Raw genomic sequence first — 22,536 nt, 5'->3', positions numbered from 1 at the left:
TTGATTGTTAACAAATATACACAAAATGCTCAAAGAGCAACTGGGAAATCCTATAGTTTTATTAACCATCAAATTTGTCTAAAGAAAAAGGGGAAAAGAGAAGAAGAAAAAGAAAGAAAGATACTTTTCTTTTCCTGGAAAAAAAATACAAATACAAATCAGGGTGTATAAATTTGACTCTGAGATCCCCCCTTTACATAGGGGAATTGGGGTTAGTTAACGTCCTTGCGGAGAAACAATAGGCTATGCTCTGTGTGTATGTATCCTAATTCATGAATTGTCTACAATTTGGAGCTTTACATAAACAAGGAACTTTAAACTCCTCTGGCTCATCAGGATCAAACAAGTAATCGTACCTGCCACCCGAATCAAACAATGCATTAACGAAATTTAACCAACAATCACTACAAAAAGAGAAGCAAGAGAGAGATAGATACGTTAGCTCATCCCCGGCAGACACATTAGTCTTGGCAATAAGAACAATCCGACTCTCATCATCCGCCACACTCATTATCCTTGCGTAACAGTTGGGCATGCACTGCATAAGACCAAGAGCCATCAATTAAAGAATACAAGAACCTTATATACAAACAACTATAATGCTCACTTACCGAATGATTGATTAAGCGCGCTATGTTCCCTTTGTCAGTGGCGTCCACTACGACTTCTTCACTGATCTTGAACAGCTGCAATGTATGTCAAACCCGGAATTCAGTCTCAATTCAATAATATCATATATATGTGAAAAGCTAAAGAGCAAGAGAAATCGAACATGCAAGAACCAAAAGAAGTGACACTTTCAAAGGCTTCAAAATACAGTCTAGAATATTTCAGATCAATCTTTGTAAATTTGTAGGAGTAAAAGGAAAATAAATCATCATCTTACATAGCAGTCTTTCCCTTCTTTTCTGTAGTGTGCTTCTCTTAGATCGGCAATACTTCGCCTCACTTGTTCTCCACGGTATTCAAGAACCTGAAGACAAATAAAAGCTTCTCACTCCATGTAAAAACTGTTTGAATAATTTAGTTCCTCCCTGGTATATACTCTGTCTGGCCTTATTAATTAGAATGTCCATTATCAATACAAAGTAGTCAATGTCTATGGATATTTTTATAATCATTTGTCGGGGGGAAATCCCGGAATTAGTTTTCTGAACCCTAAGAACTTAAAAAATAAGTTCAGCAAAAAAAGGGGTGTTCATGAAAATACCATTTCCCCTTCTTGAATGTTTCTGCGGGCAAAGAGACCCCACCCATGTATTCCAGATCTACCAAAGCAAACTCGATCATGTTCAGTTCTCTGCATTAAATATACATATCGTTTAGCAACTGGTCAGAATATTAAGTTTTCAAAGGGAAAAGGGATATAGATTTGCCTGTAAGTGGTGGAGTCGTTCTTTGAAAGATGAAAAACCTTTAGGCTCCTCTACTGCCTGTCCAATTGAACAAAATCGATCATGGATATAAACAAAAAGATTGGCTCCAAACAAACTCAGAGATTGTAGAAAGGAGACAAACATACTCTTAATGCATTCAAACTCTGTATAGTTCTTAACGAATGATGGCAAGGTCTCATTAATCGGTGGGCAACTGCTTCCTCTTCAGTTCGCTAGGAAAAGAAAAGATATTACTGAGATCAACATAACTTCGACAGAGCAAGAATCATTTTCCTTGTAATTCAGAAAATTGTCACTGAGATAAAACTTCCATGTAAATTTACCTTTCTATTATTGTTTGATCTTTTGAAGATCCTACACCTAGCAGCAGAGAATGGCTCAATCTCAATAGTTTCCTCAGTTGGAACCTCTTCAATTTTCAGTCTGTTTGATGAAATTAGTCTTGACCCGTTCTTCTTCTTCTGATGAACAAGGCTCTTGGCAGAGAAGACCCCTAGAGGGGTCTGTATGACTAAAACTGTGTCAGGATTTGGAGCGCTGCACAAATAAACAGGGGATAAAAACAAGAACTAAAATCAGCACAGATGAAATAGCTCGAAAAGAGAAAGTCAGCAGACATGCTTAAAGCATACCGGTGATAAGCACAATATGACACCATTTTTGTTATTTGTCTGCCATTTTTCTCCAAGCAATGCAACTGCAATGTAGAAAGAACAGATAAAGCAATGAAGTGATAGCAAGAGATCAACTCGATGATCCTTGGCAAATAAAATCCAAAGTAAATCAGAATAAGACACGATCAACCATTGACATTCCTATTCATGAAAATCACAAAGTATTTAAGAGCATTTCCAAGTCTCTCTCCCTATTGTCTAGTTTATCAGTTTTTCTTCTTTTATTTTCTTTTTTCCTTTTCCATGGAACGATATTCTAAATTCTAATATGAACTTGGAAGTATTAGGAAAGAGCAAGGTCCTAAGAGCAATGAGATAAGAATTAAGGTCTGATCTAATAACAGACTTGAGTACAGTTTATTGATTTGGCACCAAAAAGGAATTAAATCTTGATCTGTGAAAATAAGATATCTTTTCTTTTTATATGAATGGATGAGATACCACACAGCCATTAATACAGGTTAGTTGAGATTATTTTTCTCTGCAGGACAATAGAAATGGGTTAGCTCTACTAGAGATTAATCATTCATAAAACACTGATAGACTAGAAGTATGCCCTTTACCACAGAGGGATGTTAATCCCAGTAAGTACAGATTTATCCAACTAAATGATATCATATTATGAAAAAGAAATTCAAGGTAGATGCCAAAGAGGGAGCCTATTATGTTGGTTTATAGAAAATGGCAGTGCAAGTATTACGTAGAAAGATCAGTTAAAAGTAACTCACCTCCATCCGGTAACCAGCTCTTGATGCACACATGGCATGGTAATACGTTGAACACTTACAGCATTGTGTGCAAGAACCATGAATTTGCTTGCAAATAACACAAATCTGCAGTTCAGGTAAACAAGGCAGATTTAAAAACATTGTAACCAATAGGAACCAGCTATAAAGCTATCTTCATGACTAAAAACACAAACAAAACCACAGAAAAGAAGAAAAAAACCCATACAGATCAGGATATTCTAGCAGATTCATTATCCCAGAGACATATAGTAAGATCTAGTCAATTTTATACAAAGAAAATTCTATTATGTTCAAAGGACTCACCTCTCAGATAAGCAAGAATGTATGCATATAAATCATTGTTTCTTCTACCAAATTTATAAAAAGAACTGGCATATAAAACAGCAAAAAGATGTCATAAACAGCATGCTACTATTATTATTGACTTGATTGCTTAAATCTCTGTGCCAAAAGGAAAAGCCAAAGTTCCAGGCTTGTGACTATTTAATTTAACATCCTAAAATTTCTGCATGACATAAAATACTTGAGTCCCTCATGATGCAGCAGCCATGGCCCACAGCATGAAGTGTTAAATGATGTGTAGATGAGTGGCACCATATCACTCAAAAATAAAATGAATCCAAGGATCAAATGGTACTTAGAATCTTAGTTAATGAAATGATATATCATAAAATTTTGATGATACAAGGAGTGAGCAAGAGCCACGATTAAATGAGACTAGAAGAGCAACTTTACCTTCACAAAGGAATCTGATGGAATACTCAAGATTCCAAGTGCAGGCTCCATCTTTTCATCACTTGCAAAAGATACTTCAGGTCGAAACCAAGCACAAGTAACATGAACCCATAATGTCTCAACATCAGTCGGCTTCAAAGCACCTCCTGAAGTGGGGGGAAAACCATGTAAATAACTATCACACAACAAACAGAATTGAGTAATTACAGATGTGGAAACTAATTTCCAGAATGCAATTAAACCATCCCTAGTAAGATAATTAAAGAAAAGCCTTTAACCAAACAAGAGAAATAGATATGTTCATACCTTTGACTGGACAGAGGCAACATTCTCGTGCAACTTTAGGTGTTTCACAAGCTTTACAAACCCATGAAGTGAAATCCCGAATGTTTCTTGCTCCATAGCATTCTTGATGCACAGCAATTTGACATCTGATCAAGAAAAAGGAACAGCATCATAAAAGCTCAGGTGCATCACAGGATGAAAGTGCATCCAATGATGGATCCATAAAAACATCTAGTCTTGTATAGAAAACACTGCATAAATTACCTATTGCAGATAATAATTTTGTTGTAGTCCCAATCTTCGACCCATCTACATACAGCACAGCGTTCAGTTGTCCACTTGACATGAACTGGTTCATATTTTTCTGTCACAACAGATGTAATAGTTAGCAAAACTCAAAGGTAATGAAAGGAGAGAAAAAGGGGGGGGGGAACAATCATGAAATTGCTAATTTGATGCCTAGAAGAATACCTTTCAAAAAAGCAAGCAGCTTCTGCTTTCTCTCTCGTATTGGTGGTCGTTTAGGAGGTTTGGTAGACGTGGCAGCATTTGCATGGTACTCTGCTAGTTGAAGCATCTGCAAGGTTAGAAACGAACCAATTGAAAAATAAATCCTCAGAAAGATGTAAAACAATGCCAAAAGGGGTAATAAAAGGAAGTAATGACGTATTTTCTGATAAGTAGGCTCCTTTATTAATCCAAGAGCAGGAAAAAAGATAGAAGGAAAAGGAAGATGGGAAACATTGATATGGAATAGAATGTCATCTTCTAAATGATTTTAGTTATTGATCTAAGTGGAATCCAATTTTCATAACAGAATTCTATCTTCTACATTCAAAGACATGACTATGAGCACAGATAAGAAAAATAGAACTGAAAAGGAAAAAGCAAGGTCCAAAAGTTGTACAAACCCATTGTTCTAATGGCAACAAGGAACCTTTCACCTTCACGCTAATCCTCCAATTTCTTTGCTGGGAACCAGTGTGTCTTTCCCACTCGCTAAGTGCTTGCTTCTCCAACCCACAGGACCCACACTTGCAAACAACTCTGGAATATATGATATCACAATGAATAAACTCCCAGTCAAAATCCAGAAAGCTAAATTCTGTCCCAGATGGGACACGTTATGTCACTCAAAATATATTTCACCTAGGGGACTTTAACATTATTTGTATGTTAGAGAAAGAAACTAAAGTTATTTCAAATTGGTTTAGATATCCCCACATGAGGACTGTAAAGTTGTGCAGCAAATGTAAAATTTACATGAAGTAAAAGCCTAAGATTTTCTTGAAAGGAATATTAGACTATTAAATGGCAATAGTGTCGTTAAAGTATCATTCCAAAATGGAAATAAGAAAAGCAACTTATTCACTAATAGAAAATTTTTCCTTACGAGTGGAGGCTTGGGTAATATATGCCTTCAACACCACAGCAGAGAACAGTAACCTTGTTAGGCAAAACTAGTTGACTGCTGTTAGTTTTTGATCTGCATCAAAGGTTTTACAATCATTAGAAACATTGAGGTGAAGAATAAAGAATCAGCCAGAATCCTTAAATAATTTTCAAATACACAGAGATATATTTTATACAACAAGTAAATCATACACACTGACATAGACAACTACTGATTCCAAAATAGAACAGACTTACTTAGTTTTTGGCTGCCACTTCTCTGAATCTGATAATTCAAAGTTAAACTTCACTTTGCAAGTAGGACAGTAATAATCAGTGGCCCCCAGAACCTGGAGAAGCAAATATGATTTGATTGGGGAAATAAAAAATTTGAATCCTTAGTTTCATTAGAAGATGGAACAAAATAATCATTCAAGATAGACAGCATGCCACAGACCTTAAAATTATGGCTGGAAATTTTGCCGCACTCTGCATGCACCCAAACTTTACAACCATCACACCGCACCTAACTCAGTGTATATAAGGAAGCAATAAATTAGTGAAAAATAAAGCTGCTCCACAGCAGAAATAAAACTAATCAATGTTCAAGCTCCTAGGTTGCCTTACCCAACTTCCACTGTCTGAATGATTCCAAACCTTCTTGCAAATGCCACAATAGTGTTTTGATTTAGTTAACTGCAACAATAAAAAAAAAAGTATGTGGTTGTGAAAAGTAACAAAAACATAAAACAGTGGAAACATAATTTAAGATCCAGAAAAGACATGGTTACAGACCCTAGCACATGTTTTACACAAGAATTGGCCTGCAGGAGCAGATGCTTTCATTTTCTTTCCTATTTTAAATGGGAGGTTCATGCCACAGCCTTCACAAAGTCTTGAGTCTGTATGTTTCCCAAAGAAGCCCTGCACGTATATTTAAATTTAAAAACTCCAAAGACAAGAAGGAACAACATAAACTGGGAACATTAACCTTTATGTCCCAATTGTTTAGATAAACATGTAAAAAGGACATGGAAAATCTTTCTAAAGCATCCAAACTCAAATTCTTTATAATTCCCACCCCCCCCCCCAAAAAAAAAAAAAGGAAAAAGAGAGAGAACTCAGATTACACTAAAGGAAAAAGACAAATGGATGCCCCAAACCCAAAAAGAAAAGTCACCTACTTCCCTGCTAGTGGATTGAATTCCAAAAGTGGAGGTAAGAGAAGGCTTTTGAAATTTCAATAAATATATACCCTACGAAACAAGAGAGGAAGTGGACAAGACGGTATTGTCTACAGCAACTTACCTGATTAGGAAGGCGATAATCATGATCCCTGTTTGGACCAGTAGCCCCCTGAACCCATCTAAAAACAGATTCTTCATAATTTGTATTTCCAGCTGCCATGTCTATATCATGTATCAACTTCTCTGTAAAACCCTGTTCCGCCAGAAAAGCCTCTTCCACTGCCAACTGGAAATCGCTAGGCTTGCACCTACGCAATTCAGGCTGGTCATGGAACCTACATTAAGAAGACTACCTAAGCACATAGCATTTACAGAATGAAAGTTCAATTAACTGTTGAATAAAACAAACTACAGACCTGTCCAGAAAATCAACGAATGGGAAAATCATGCCCCTCCTAACCCAGCCATAGTCCTGTCCATAATCATTTAAAGTAACATAAGTAATGACTAAATCACTAGTTCCATCACATAACTAAACAAATTCAAAAACATAAGCTAGATACAGAAAGTAACAGATACCCTTTCGCTTTCAGTCCCAGAATGTCCAAAGAACATCACACAAGCTGCCTCAGGCATACAAGACCTCAAAACCAGCTCAGGTGCTTGCGTCATTGGGTCAATAACAATAGCTGGCCAAAACGGCTCCCTCTTCCCTGGTCTTGCCCATACTATATCACCTGAATAAAAATCCTGCGGCCCATACAACCCATCTTTCTTCTCACCATTCTCCAATGAAGCCTGCTTCCCTGTTGTTAAATCAAAAGTGTCAACCCCATTGACATACTTCTCCTCCTTCACAAATCGCTCATGTACTTTAGTTAAAGTACTCCGGGAACTTGAGTACTTTCTAATATCAAAAGTCCTAGCATACCCTGCTTCTCTTCCATCTTCCTCACACAATGTAGTATACTTTCTCCCTTTATAACCGTTCTTCTCTTCAGCTCGCCGATTTTTCATGTTCTGCTTACAAACTTTAGGTTTCTTAAAACTATATTTATCGTTTTTACATTCAAAATCATAATCGTCGTCATCATCACCATCATCTAAACTATCATCAGGCAAGCTGGTTTTACCTTCTTTCTTCCAATTCTCAATTACAGAATCATTGAACCGCGAAGGAAGCACCTGAACTCGCCCTCTGGAGGTCCTCACAAGTGGTGGCCGAGTAATCTCCACAGTTTGGTTCTTGGTCCTGGACGAATCTAAGCCATTGGATTTGGACTCAACTTCATCAGGGGAGCACGAGACTTCGGTGCACCATGAAGCTGAGAAACCCTTATCGGTCTCAGCAGAAGTGATAATATGATGGAGGTTGAACGGAATTGTGCCGGCAGCAACCTCCCCGAGGAGAGCCAGGGGATAATAGCCATTGATTTTTCGCTTCTTGCGAGCTTTACCTGAGTTATCTTCGTATTCACCTACTGAGCTGCCGAGTTTACACCGTTTCAGACTCGGCATTTGGGATTTGAGATTGCGCTTGATTATCATGTTGTTTGCAATTAATCAATCCCTCCTAATCGACATAAAGAGGGAAACCTCTTAAGTAAAAATTCCAATTCGGGAACACTTAAATCAACATCGATCTTGACATAGAAACCCAATCCCCAAAACACCCATAAACCCTAATTAGAAACCCAATTTTCCACCAACAAATAAAACAAAATTGGACCAACACCCACACTTTATCCCTCTCCGTTTTTCCTTCTCGAGAAACAAACAAAAGGAATCGAAAAGATAATGAAGAAGAAATCGAAACGAGAAATACAGGGTGTAGGTTGAATTGAAAGGAATGGAACAGAGATTCGTTCCAATTAAGCTTTCTCGTAAACTGTTTCAGAGCTTATAGAAAAGAAAGATAAGACATAAAACATTCAATTATTAAAATTTCCACAAACATTAACTAACAAGAAAAAAAAAGTCAAATACCTTAAAAGCTTAAAATCTTTGTATATTTCATTGACGATAGTGACGAGATTGGCGTACTCTTTTCCTTCTTTTTTTTCAATTGTTCCTGGGATTTCTTTGTTTGGAAGAATTGAAAGAGAAAGAAAAAGAAAGCGGGGTCAGATTTATATATAAACTTGCAAAAGCAGAAGGCCCAAAGAGAGAAAAAAAAAAAGAGAGCAGCAATATGTTTTTGTGCTATGAGCGAAGGTGAACGAAATATACGTGGTGAAATTTGTGTATACAATGTGGTGGGTAATGGTGAAAATAGCTAACTTGCGCGTGCCTTGGCGTAATGTTTGGTGGGTACGGATTTTCTTCTTCCTTCGTATTCGTGACTCACTCACTCAATCTGGTTATGGCTATAACAAGAAGTAAAATTAAAGTTAGAATCTTTTTTTTTGCCTTTGATTTTCTCAGCAACGTGGGATTTTCCAAGAAACTTGGAAAATTAATTTCGGGAATTGGGTTTTAGTTTTTGTTCAAATTTATAATTTTGGAATTGAGTTTTAGTTAGCATCGAATTTGTAGTTCCCTGAAAATTATTTCCTTGACTAAAAGTCTGCAAATTTTTTGTATTAGGAGGGGGAGCTTATTAAGTAATTTCTACTTCACTCTTTTTTTTTAATATGCTGCGTAAACCCACCTCTGTGATATTTTCTCGTAACTGAATCTATAAAAAAAAAAAAGGGCACTTAGATTCAAGACTTCAAAATTTGTTCTTTCTTTTTTCTTTTAATGAATTTGGATTTCGGGTCTCTGATCGATAACACCAGCAAGTCAACTCCGGGATTTTGTTTAATAATTATGATTTAAATTTGAAGTAGAATGTAAATAATTTGATGCGATGACCTATCCAATAGTCGGTGGATGATCTGGTTTTATAAATTAAAATATTGTTTAGTTGTAGATGAGAGTCAATAACCATGGAGGATTCCGATGGCTCAATCCATGTTTTGCTTGAAAAATGGTTGTCTGAAAATGATACGAAGACAAACCCAGTTCAGTTCGACGAGACCGGCATGGGTCGACGATTTGAGGCTGTGGGTGATGGCTTCATGCATGAAAGTTCCGTCTACTTTGATTGTAAACGAAGCTAATAAACGTGGCGGATGTGGATGAATTGATTGCATGGTTTGTTTGAAAAAGTTGATGATTTTTCATGGTGGGGTTGGGGGATTCAAGATGATTAACCTAAATGAAGGTCTACATACAAATCTGCGTATTGGATTTATTCGAAAGATGACCAATTGTGGGGGCCGTATCTTCAAATCCCAACTTGAAGAAGATGACAACCAGCAGTAGGGAGCTAAATCAACAGCTTATTCACAAACAGTATCAATGTCATGTAAGAATAAGATGCTATTCGAAGCAAAACAGGCCATTCTAGATTTCATGCATAATTCTCATTTACGGCTTAAATTTACTTAATGGTGATGGGTCAAACGAGGAGTTCAAGATGCATTAAAAGCTTCTTGAAGTAATTAAACATGGAAAGATCTAAGGTATTTAGGGCTTTCCTTTTTTGGAGTACACAGTTTTGACTTCTTTGTCACTGAATTTAAATTAATTGCCTAAAATAGAAAGATCGGTAGTATATATTCATAGTTGCATCCATGACCAAAAACAGCAAGACAAGTATATCCCTATTCCCTAGTTTATTAATTATTACAGCACAAAAAAGTTTTAAAAGGAAAGACCATACTCCTATTTGGTTAGTTTTTGATCTATTTTTATCAGAAATTATTTTATGGATATCTCACCACTTCAATTATAATTTTTTTCAATTATTTAATGATATTTAAAAATATTTGTTCGAAATTTAAGATTTAATATTTAAAATTTAAAATTAAAGGTAAAAAAATTATTAAAATTATGTATCAATAATATAAAAAAAATTAAAATATTATTAAATAATTAAAAATAGACTATAAATGATATAATGGGAAGAATTTATAAAATAATTTCTCCCGTTTCATAGTCGAAACTTAACCTAACAAGGGCTATTGTATGATTTCTTACAGCATGACGAAGTTTTAAGATTTGAGTTTCGTATAATATTCACAGCAATGCCTTATATTATTAAGTCTGCAAACCCCTTTCCATGGTTAGTAATAAAATGGCCAAAACCATCGAGTTCCAGGCATAGGTACGGGCCATGTTTTCTTTTAGGAATAATATTTATGCAATAACAACACCTAAATCATTGTTAAATTAAAATATATATAGATAACTTGTAAATAAATATTAATAATTTTATTTAAATATAATTAAATATTAATATTAATCATTATAAATAAATATTCATTGTAACGTCCTCAAAACTCCATTGGTCGTAAATAATATGAGATAAATTTTAGTAAAATAAGGTATAAAATCAAAGAAAATGAAAGTTACAATATATCAAAAGAGAGTTAAATCAAGAAACATGACATGATGTATTGAGAAAGGGACTAAATTGCAAATATACAAAAAGTTCTATGGCACAAGCATAAATGTAACATCTCTACAATTGATATATAATAAAAGTAGTAATAAATTGAATAATGTATAATTGATTTTTCGGTAAAATGGGAAGATGATATAATGCGGATAAAAGAGAATATCAAGGAGTATTAAAATGATAATGCTAATGATTAATAAGTAGGTTTTAGTATATTGATTTAAAGTAAAGGCTAAATCGTAAATATGTGGAAAGTTTTTGGCTCAAATGTAAATATTTAAAATTTAGGGGATTGAAATGTAAAAATGAGAAATTTGAGGGACCAAAAGTGAAAATAATCTAATTTACTAAGATATGGAGTTGACATGCAGGGACCAATTTGAATAGGTGAAGAATTGTAAGGGATTAAATTGCAATATTACCAAATTAAGTGATGATTCAAGGATGAATTTTTGAAAGATCATGAAGGGTAAAATGGTCAATTAGCAAGAGGGAGAGTTCTAGAATGTAATGGTGATGTTAATGATATTTTGGTGATTTTTTTAATTAATTAATTAGTTAAATATTATTTTATTAATATTTTTGTTTAGATATTTATTATTATTTTATTTAGAAAAATGGTAGTATAAATAGAGAGGGAAGGATGAAGGAAATGGATCATCCTTCCAACGTGAGTGAAAAGGTGAAAAAAAAGTTTTCTTTTCTTTACAACTTAATCCTTTTCCATGAAAACCTACCTTTTTACCCAAAATTTTTGAAAATTTCCTTAGATATTAAAGAGAGAAGATGAAGTGGATATTCTAGAGAATATGCTCATCAATTTAGAAGTAAGAAAATAGTAGAAGAAAGTGGAGAAAATGAGAAGAAAAAGGAAGGAATGTGGTGAATATGAGAAATGCATGGAAATGAAGAAGAAATTAAGAAATTATTGACAAATGATGTAAGTTTCATACTAAACCTACTTGTATTTCAATAGATTGAGTTAAATATGTTTTGAGTGAGATGTATGAAACATGTATTTAATCTAGATACTAGAAATATAAAGCATTTGATGAAGAATAGAGACTTAAAACACTAAATTGGTAAGAGAGAATGTGATTTGTATGGTGAAAAGTACTAAGGTTAAGAAATGAGTATGTAATCTACACATAAACATAAGTATCTAAATTGTATAGTAATAAAAACTATGGTAATTATGTGTGAATGAATGAAAATTGTGCAAAGAACCATAGAAAAGAAAATATTTTCATTAAAACAGTTTGGACAGCAACAATGACTTAATTTTGAAAATTCACCTAAAATTATAAAAATTTAGTTAGAGATTGAATTAAATATGGAATTAAAGCTCCTTGAGTCTAGTTTCATATGGAAGAAACGGTGAAAGAAATGGAATTTTATAGTTTTAGATATATTAATTTTTGTAAAACAAGGTTGGAGTGGATTTGGGTTCCCCTATTCTGACTTTGGAAAATCATCAAAAATTGTAAAAAAAATAATTATGGGTTTAAATTTACATGTTTAAATTCTTAATAAGTCTCTTTTTAAGGGAAACAAACAGAAACATTATCTAAACCTCGTACTGAGAGATAATTAATTTTTAGTAAAGAAATGTCAAAGTTGTCAAACAGCAAAATAGAGACAATTTTGAATAATTTACTGTACTTATTGACTAAGTCATAAATTTTAAAAATTTTATCGTAAAAGGATATTTGAGTCTAGTTTCAAAAAAATCAAGAGGATATTAATTTTGAATTCTGTAACTCAATATATAAATAATTTAGAGATTATGGCTCAATTGAACAGCTTTAATATGAACAAATAAGTAAATAGTGGAATTATAGATAATATTACATATAAGCATGCTATATACTAAAAGTTAAAGATTTTAACAAAAATATACATAAAGGGTGTGGAATGGAGAGGATGAGGAGGAAAAAAAATATAAATTGTAACACCTCCTAACCCCAAACCGTTACTGGAACGAGATTATGAGGCATTACCGGACATATCAGACAACTTACTAATAATTTACAATTAATATAACTTTTATGGTATAATATAATAATTGAGTCCCTATCTTGAACTCTCAAAATTTAAGCACGTGTTAAAAGTAGAACGGAACTTGTTCGAATATTCTGAATTTTTTTTTATAAAAATTTCGGTCTGCTTATTTTTACCTAAAACCTTCTGCAAATTCAAACTAAAACAACCAGCACCAATTTTTCACATTCATATAACTAATATTTATGTCATTAACATAATTTAAACTTAATAACTATCATAGCATCATTCAAATTTGATTAAAAACTTCATTCATTTAACAACTTAATGTTCATGTATCAAAATATCATATACTTTTCTTACCATTTCATTTAACCATCTAAATCTTATAATTCAACCTTCACTACCCAAAGTAATATGCATATTCAAGTGACTATATAACACCTATGTACATGCCACCTTTACCCAAAAGAAAAATATACATCACCAAATTTGTGTTGGAGTCGGGAATGTTCTGGATGCTGAACCGGGACACTTGACTTCTACTAACCTGCGCATGGAAACAACCGTACGCTGAGTATGGATATACTCAGTGATATTACCATAATTCAAATTATATCAACAATAGTAAAAACATAAATATTAAAATACCTAACAATTAATATCATATATACTAATTCATAAATCAATGTATTTTCTCAAACTTAAATTTATATCACTTATGAATATACATTTCATACTTTTCTCTTATTATCACAATTCCAATTTCAATTCGTAATTCAATTTATTTTTCTCGTTTCAATGCCTCAAATTCACATTTCAATTTTTCACCCTATTAACGTAACTCGGACTTTGGCGGATACACGGATCCAACCAAACACACCAATATGGCACCCAATGCCTCATCGGATAGTTCGAAGTAATAGTTGACACCCAGTGTCTCATCGGCCTAGCCGAAGTAAAGTTGGTACCCAGTACCTCATCGAATCTATCCGAAGAAATATAGTGACACCCAGTGTCTCATCGACTCGAGGTCGAAGTATCCCTGAACACTTCCAATCTTATGGCATGCCAACTATATCCGACTCAGCCCGACTAGTTAATAGGGTATTCAATTCACTTTCTCAATCCTATATCACTTTCAATTCACAATTCAAATCACCAATCATTTTTCAATCAATACGCTTTTCAAATAATTACATCTTCCATAATTCACTTATTCAATTCAATTTGATTCAATTTGCATCACTTTCATTTTCACTCAATATTCATATCAATTTCACATACTTACCTCAAGTCTTACTTACCATACATAACAATAAAAAAAATTCAGCAATCAATAATAATTAAAATTCGAATTATAGTAATACACACCGTAATTCTCCCGTTTTAGTACTCGATGACTTTCTCCTTTCCTTTCGATGCTGATGCTTCAGGTTCTTTGTTGGCTACGAAAATAATAATTTATAATCATCAATACAACATGATTCAATTTAATTCATGAGCCTAAACATGCAAATTTAACCATTTTTAATGTATATATATAATTTCATCATTAAGCTGTCTACTTGAGTCATTGTTACTAAATTATTTATATCTTGAGCTACGAAACTCCAAATTAATATCCGTAAATTTTGCTTAAAACTAGACTCATATATATTCTAATCATAAAATTTCCAGAATTTTTGGTCTAGCCATTTAATACAGTTTATTCGTTAAATACTCCCCTGTTATTTCATTTGACAGTTCTGACCTCTCTCTACTAAAACTAAATTATCTCATTGTACAGAACTCGAATAAGGTTCTTGTTTATTTATTTTGAAACTAGATTCATTAAGGAGTTCACATATATAAATTACACTCCATAATAATTTTTTTACAATTTTTAATGATTTTCCAAAGTTAAAACAGGGCATCTCGAAATCACCCCGAACCAGTATTACAAAATTTCAAATATCTCTTGATTCATCAATTAATTGCTTACACTGTTTCTACTATAAGAAACTAGACTCAATAAGCTTTAATTCCATATTTTGTTCATCCTCTAGTGCAATTTATAAAATTTTTAGTGAATTTTCAAAGTCAGACCATTGCTACTTCCCAAAACTGTTTTGATGAAAAATGTTAATAACCAAATTTATAACACCAATTCACACCTTATTCCTATTCAAATTTCATTTAAACTCAAATTTAACTATTAAATTTTCAACATATTTTCTTAATTCCGAATTTTCCTCAATCTAGTCCCTAAAACACAAAACTTATAGCTTACTTTACAATTCAATCCTTATATCTATTCTAACTTGAATTTCGTTCAATTAAAACCCCTATTTCATCATTTTATTCAACATGAACTTTGTTTAAAAACCTAAGAACTTCCAAACTAACAACTTAATTTCATTAAAAACTTGTTTTAAGACTTCTAAAATATCAAAATTATGAGAAAAGGATTTGATTGAGCTTACCAATTAACTCCAAGCTTCATAAACCTTATTTCCCCTTTTCTTTCTTCTTTCCTTTCTTTCTCCCCTGTTCTAAAAGAACTGCAAGTGTTTAAAAAAAAACTTTACCCGCTTTGGGCCTCATTACCATTAGATGGATTTTGAATTTTGATAGTCGAAATCCAAAGATACAAAAAGTTTCTTACATTTTGTATTTCTAAAAATGGGTAAAATAACTTTTAGTTCTCGAATTTGATAATTTTTAAAAAATTAATCCTTGAATTTTTTTATTTACATTGTTTTTAGAATTTAACGGCACACTTTAAGATTATGCCACGTCATCATCTAACAACAACAAAAATATTTTTTTTATTTCCAAGTAATGACGTGACATAATATCATAATGTCATCTCATCATACCTTAATGAAATCTAAATCTAGAATTCAATTTGAGAAAAGCTACCAGTTTTCAAGAATAGTGTGAACAAAAAAAAAAGTTTAAGATGAAAGTGAAAAAAAATTTCCAGTTCAAAGACAATTATAGAATTACATAATTTTAAATTCTAAAAATATTAATTATTGTAAAAAAATCACACTAATTGAAAAAAAAAATTCTAAACAAATAACAAAACCTAAAATCAAATCATCATATATAATATATTATTCTAAAGAAATATTCAACAATACAATTAATAATAAAGTTAACAAATAAATAAATAAACACCCTATATAATTTTATCTAATTATTCTGGTATTTTATATTTATTGAATTATTCTTTCTCTAACATTAAACATATACTCATCCTCATGATATTTAACCAAACATAAGTAAATAACAAATATAATTTATTAAATATTTAGTATGTAAAAATGGATTAAAAATTATTTCTAATTAATAAAAATTTGAAATTATTAAAATGATATTAATAAAATTACATATAATTATATGTTTTAAAAATAAAATATTATTATTTTATAAAAACAATATCAACTTAAATTAAATTGGAAAAGCCATAATGTAATAAATTATATGTAATTAGTTGTAATTATCCGTCTAGAGAATATATATACCCCACATTAGACTTGATTATAGGTGGAAAAGTGGAAGGTTTTAGGTAAAAATACAGATTCGAAAAAAGAGTTTGGACAAAAAATCGATACCCTTTTTTAAATAGGTTGGGCTTCGGGTAAGCTTGACCCAAATTTGTAAACAAAGACCTGTTGTTTTTTGCTGCTTTTTTGTCAATATTTTGGTACTGTTTCGTTATTATATTGTTACTATTTTGTTATTTTTATTTGGATATTGTATAACTCTTACTTTATTGTTAACTTTGCTATTATTTTAGAGGCATTTGTTTTTTAAGTTGTACCTATCTCAGTATTATTTAAGTATAAATAATTTTTTAATTTATTTTCAATTTGGTAGGAAATATTTTTTAATGTTTTTAGTAAAAAATGTTTTTAGTGTATTTGATGTATTGTATTTTTTAAATTTATTAAAAAAATAATATAAAAATTTAATAAAGGTGACAGATCCAACTTTTAGTTGAACTGAATTTGGAAAAAAAAAATTAACCCATTTATAGGACAGGCTTAAAATTCTATTGCGTTTCAACCCAAACTCAGAGCCATGATCATAGATAGTAATTAGGGCTAAATTCAATTATTTTTATACCGCAAAAAGCCGCCATTAAAACTTTTAGCGTACAAACTTACAACACGTCTTTCAAAACTGTCACTATAACTTCCATTACATATCACCGTCGTGCGGTATACAAAGTAATGGAACCTGAGCCTACCTTCCTCGAACCGTTTCCTCAAACTTACCATCAACTTGAATTATGATAGCCAAGTCACTGTGTACATTAATGATTAAACTAAAGTAATAATTTTTTTAAAAAGAATTTGACAAAAATCACTATAAAGCTTTGGCACCTGGATATTTCAAGGCCTTTATCAACAAGAAAATGACATCCTTGAGAGTAATATAATTTATACTCTTTTGTACCATCACATGAACTTCCAAATCTCTTTCACCGCTCATGATATAAATACAGCAGTCCAATAAGAAATATTTCGCAAAGCATGATTTTACAGTACATATATGAACAAAGTACAAGTTTTGTGCCATTTTATTTGAACAAAACACTATATACATCCATAAAGTGGAGTTTTATTACAGTGAACAAAATTAAGACTTAGGAGCTAGTTTATGGCTTATTCGGCACTACCCTACCCGTCTTAAGATTTCAGCCAAGTTGATACTGCTACTAGTTTTCTGTTACCTCGTTTGACTTACTAGCTTCGTTCGGGTTAAAGTTGGTGATTGTGTTTAATTAGTAGACCATAATTGCCTCTTGGAGTTGTCGGAAACTTCGGTCTTTGCAAACCTTCCGTGGATCCTCGGTTGACTATCGGCAAGTGCCTTCCTGCAAGCATACTGAACAGAGAAAATCGTGTCATTGAGCTTCTGTATGGAAGTGTGACAAAGGGCCGTATACATGTCAAAAGCTAAGCATAAGCAACAAGTTAAAGCAATTGATATCGAGTGGAATGGGAACAACTTCTACAGTTTTACCTTGATTTTCCGACCAAAATTCCTCTTAGTCTTCTTGTTCCTGTATCTAGAAAGCTTTTCCCTTCGATCTTCAGAAGAACAGCTTCTGACAATTAATGGCCACTTGACGGAAGAATGGATGACGCTCACATCACCGTTGCCAAGTGTCTGTCATAAAAACTCAGTATCAAGTGTCTGTCACTTTAGCAATTTCACTTATTAGTAGAATTTAATTGCAAAGCAGGATCCACATCACTTTGTGGTGAGATTCCGAAAAGGGGTAAACAGTCTTGTGTTCATAGGAGGCCTCTACGAAACATTTACTCAAGTCTTTGTAATGGGGGAGAATGGTTAGTCGAATAGCGGGAGAATCAAAGACGAAAAGTACCTCCGTTGATTAGACAAGGTCCGGGTAATCAACGAAGAGGCTCTTAACATTCTCTAATCTGGTGCATCAGCTATATCAAAACAAGTCTAGAATTGGATTAAAATGAAATGATATACCACATAAATGCCTAAAATTGCTTCCACGTCAATCACAGAAGTAAAAATGTCAAAAAACAACGGAAAAGAAATTTAAGGCTGACCTTTATATCGCCTTCACTAAATGCTCTCCTCATTCCGTAAACAGAATCAAAATCCATTCCAGTGAAATCCAGAAAATTAGGCTCGACTGCAGCTTCTTGCATGCATTCCATTGAACTTAAACAATCCGAGCTCACGCATTCCTCGAATGATGCATCACGATTTTGGCTTTCATTCGTCTTCACAACGGGAGTATCAATATCAAGGACTGCAGCCGGTGCTGTTCCTATCGCTCCTCGTGCCATGAGATCCTTCTCACACTCATATAGAACCTCGAGAAGCTGCTCGTTTTGAAATGATTCGATATCTGCATCCTTAAGTTCTTGTGAAGTAATGACATCTTCACCGCACGAGATTAATGAGATGGCTGCGGTCATGGAATCAAGGCCCACAATCGGTTCCTCAATGATGGGCTCTAAAGCTCTGAACAGATCACCTTCTCCTTCCAGGTTATATTCAGAAATCGTGGAGGTTTCAGCGAGGTCGTTCTACGTTAAGCAATAATAGATAAAGGAAAGCTTAGAAACAATCACACCATTAACCGTTGAATATGATATTATAAAAAGAATCTAAATGCAAAAAGAAACACACTCGAAACTATATAGGGGGTCCTAACAGCTAGGTCCATCATGTGCCATTGACAACACTGTTATACAACCTGCTATAACCGGTTACATGCGAGGATTGTATAAACACCCAAGTGTGCGCTCGTTCATCACCAATCCTTATCTCTATTCCCACCATTACTCCATTGAAATCAATTTCTGGTTTTCTTTACCTTCATTCTCTATTCCTACCCTGTAGTTTACCCTTCGTCTTGCAGGTCACTCGAAGCCTCTAAATCTAAATATACGACCCCTCCGGTTCGGCCTCCTTCAAAGAAGCCATTAACACGACTAAAATAAAACTCAATATGAACTTCTTATAGTATGATTCCCAAACTTTTACTAGTTTCACACCAAGAAGTTGAAGAAAATGGAAGAAATCTTCAAGAACACGGAACTGGTGACATTGAAAATCAATTCCCAATTATATTCTAACAATTTCTTTTTTTGGTGGTCCTGCATGTACAGATTATTTTTGCACTATTTTTTTCTTCCATTTTCAGACTTGTTTGGTTGCCGGGAAAGTGATTTAAGATAATAAATTAATTATAATCCCCCCTTTTTATGTGAGAATCAAAAAGCATAAACATGAAAGCTGAAGCTTTCCAAAATACTTCCTTTTCTTTTTCAAACTATTCATTTTAGTCCTTAGAAAGGAACATCAAACAAAAAAAGCTCCCTAAAAGTTGAAATTTTAATACGGGGAAATAGAATCCCAACATGAAAATCACTCAAAAAAAAACTTGAAATTTTAACTGGAAAACAGCACTGAAGCAGAGATCAAAGAGGCTGATTCCGCAAATACAGGCAAATCATAAGCTAAAAACCCACTTTTAAACTAGAATAAATCAAACAAATGCAGATGACCCCAAGCAAATCAAAAAGAAAGATTGAGATTGAGATATTCAAAATACCATTGAAGCATTGGGTTTCTGGGTTTTGTAGTAATCTTCAAACTGCTGAAAATCTTGAGCAAAGTTCTGCATGTAAGGGATAAATAGCCCTGTCTCTGCATACATTTCTAACCCCACGAATATCACACACACTTTCCTCTGATTCTTCAGAGATTTTGGTTTTGGCTTTGTTGTAGTAGGATTTTAGAAGATAGAATTTGCTTACTTATAATCATCATAGAGGGTACTATTAAATTATTGGTTAATATATTTGATAAATTGATAGTAAATATTGCCTCATTAGGGAAGAAGTTAAAATGTGAGCTTAAAATTAAAAGTAATAATAATAATAATAATAATAATGCATTATTATTGACATCTAAAATTACATAGTAAACAAAGATCATCTCATAGGTGAAAAATAAATTACTATAAAATATTAAAGAAATAATGTTAAATTTAATTTTTTTAATATTTATATCTCTTGTTAATTTAATTTTAATTTTTTAATTAAATTTAAACCTCAATTAAAAAAAAGTGATATTAGATCATCATTCTTTTAAAAGAGTTGAATTGTTATTTCTTAAACAAAAATAATAATTAAATTTTTAAACATGTCAACTCGCATTGCAATTTAATGTTTTTCTTTTAATTTTTATGACATTTGTATATATTTTTTGAAATTTTAAATTATTTGTTAGCATAGCATAAAGGGATAAATTTTAAAATTATACATGAACTTTGATTTAATTATACGCGTGAAATTCTAATTGTGGTTCAATTTTATACTTGAAATTTTAATTTTGATTTAATCATATACAGTTAAATAAATACATCAATTTATTTTTATATTTGATAAATATAATTATTTATGTATGCAATATATAAACATAAAATGATATCATATCAATAATTATGTTAATAATTTACAAGAATTGGATCAAATAAAAAATTCATGTATAGAATTGCACAAAACTAAAGTTCATATATACAATTGCACATTAAACCATAGTTCATGTATAATTTTAATATATATCCCTAGCATATAAGATTAATAGTATCATATCAACGTGAAATACACATAGGTGGCACATTGGAAGAGAAATGTTGATTATTGGCATGTATTTAAGATCTAGTCCCACTATTTTGTATATTTTCTCTTTGTATTTTTTGAAGTTGATTTTCGTACTTTTTTATTTTTATAAATTTAGTCCATTTACTTTTCAAGATTAAAAATTTAGTAACACTGTTAAATTTTTTTTATTAATTTTATTTGTTGGTCATTTTGAAACAAACAAACAAAAATTCACTAAGTATCTATGTAAAAAAAATTAACAGTGCTAAAAAAGTCTTAAAAATCTACGTCATCATTTTAATTAAAATAAAGTATTTAAATTGACTAATGACACTACAGAAATCGAGATATCATATCAAAATCAAAATACTTATAAATTAAATTTAAAATCTGAGTGAAAATATAACCATCAAATTAAATTTTAATCATTCTTATAATTTGTAAAAATAGAAAAACTGAAATTTACTCATTATATTCCCATGTTAAGAGAAAGAGGGAGAGAAATAATGGATAGTGTCCGTTGCGGAAAAATATAATTAGTACAGATTAAATATAAATAATTCAGACAAAATATTTATAGACACGGATTATTTGTTCGCTAATTTAGAAATTTAAGTGAAAATAATTAATTACTTAAAAAAAAACTCCAATCTCATATATTATAAAATATTTATCCTAATGCTAGTGGCGAATCAGAGTCGACTTCATTCAAAATAGAAAAATTATTATTTAAGTCCTTTAATAGTTTATAAAATTTTAAATTAACAATAATAAAATTATACTTTAATCTCAAAAAATTAAAATTTGATTTATTTTTTAAAAATTATAAAATATAAACTATTAAAATAATAAAATTATATTTTTAATGTAATAAAATTATATAATTTAATTCTTAACCTCCAAAAAGTTATCTTAACTTCACCCTGCCTTAGAGTTGAAAAATCAAGCATCCAACTTCATAAATTTAATCAAAATTAACGTATAAATTTAAATTTAATCCAATTCCTAATATGAAGCAAATTAAACTTGAGAAATGTGAAACGGGGATTTATAAACACCTGGAAAGGATTGGTCTTGTCTGAAAATTACTGTTCTTTCTCATGTCTTTGGTGTCTGAAAAGATGGGAACACCAAAATTGTTTTAGGTATATTGGACCCCTCTTCCATAGCCCATCTTTTATGAGTTTTAATCATGTTGATTAGTTCTTTATTAATTACTTTTAGTACACTAATAATCATTAATTATTTATGTGAGATTTAATATAATTAGGAATCTTATTGATATAAAATTTTATAAATTTTGAGAAGCTACTTCAATTATTAATAAATACATAAAATTAAACTACTAGTTTTATTAATTTATTACCTACGAATTGTTGATTTATTATTTATTTGCTAACAATTGAACAAGAAATTTTAATAATGTTATTTAATAGGATTAATTTATTAATTTTATAAAGTACAGGGATTAAATTGTAATAAATTGAATTAGAGGAATTGACTTCTTAATTTT

General features: G+C 31.8%; 2 protein-coding genes across 4 annotated transcripts; both read right to left on the bottom strand.

The window, feature by feature from the left end:
• Positions 1 to 17: 17 nt before the first annotated feature.
• Positions 18 to 8,803, bottom strand: LOC107929608 (histone-lysine N-methyltransferase ATX4). Of its 3 annotated transcripts, XM_041083664.1 has the most exons (25): positions 8,649 to 8,803; positions 8,406 to 8,499; positions 6,999 to 7,992; positions 6,836 to 6,891; positions 6,541 to 6,754; positions 6,028 to 6,156; positions 5,860 to 5,928; positions 5,690 to 5,758; positions 5,491 to 5,582; positions 5,234 to 5,326; positions 4,752 to 4,887; positions 4,312 to 4,417; positions 4,105 to 4,204; positions 3,862 to 3,986; positions 3,556 to 3,701; positions 2,800 to 2,904; positions 2,030 to 2,094; positions 1,721 to 1,934; positions 1,523 to 1,609; positions 1,377 to 1,433; positions 1,211 to 1,300; positions 887 to 973; positions 612 to 686; positions 438 to 538; positions 18 to 356 (listed from the first exon to the last, which is right to left on the bottom strand). In XM_041083664.1, exons 3-25 carry the CDS (start codon positions 7,965 to 7,967, stop codon positions 266 to 268), a joined length of 3,276 nt encoding a protein of 1,091 aa, XP_040939598.1. In that variant the 5' UTR covers positions 7,968 to 7,992; positions 8,406 to 8,499; positions 8,649 to 8,803; the 3' UTR covers positions 18 to 265. The 3 variants fall into 3 exon arrangements, with proteins under 3 accessions (XP_040939598.1, XP_016716582.2, XP_016716584.2); XM_016861093.2 differs by having other exon boundaries at positions 8,406 to 8,650; XM_016861095.2 differs by lacking the exon at positions 8,649 to 8,803 and having other exon boundaries at positions 6,541 to 6,727; positions 8,406 to 8,636.
• An 8,579-nt stretch (positions 8,804 to 17,382) lies between these two features.
• LOC107929473 (zinc finger protein CONSTANS-LIKE 9) lies at positions 17,383 to 20,182 on the bottom strand. The gene is made up of 4 exons (XM_016860905.2): positions 19,970 to 20,182; positions 18,453 to 18,938; positions 17,887 to 18,033; positions 17,383 to 17,748 (listed from the first exon to the last, which is right to left on the bottom strand). Exons 1-4 carry the CDS (start codon positions 20,072 to 20,074, stop codon positions 17,641 to 17,643), a joined length of 846 nt encoding a protein of 281 aa, XP_016716394.1. The 5' UTR covers positions 20,075 to 20,182; the 3' UTR covers positions 17,383 to 17,640.
• Positions 20,183 to 22,536: the final 2,354 nt, after the last annotated feature.

Source organism: Gossypium hirsutum, chromosome A12 (genome assembly GCF_007990345.1).
Source record: "Gossypium hirsutum isolate 1008001.06 chromosome A12, Gossypium_hirsutum_v2.1, whole genome shotgun sequence".
NCBI lineage: Eukaryota > Viridiplantae > Streptophyta > Magnoliopsida > Malvales > Malvaceae > Gossypium > Gossypium hirsutum.
This window is presented reverse-complemented; position numbering and strand designations above follow the sequence as displayed.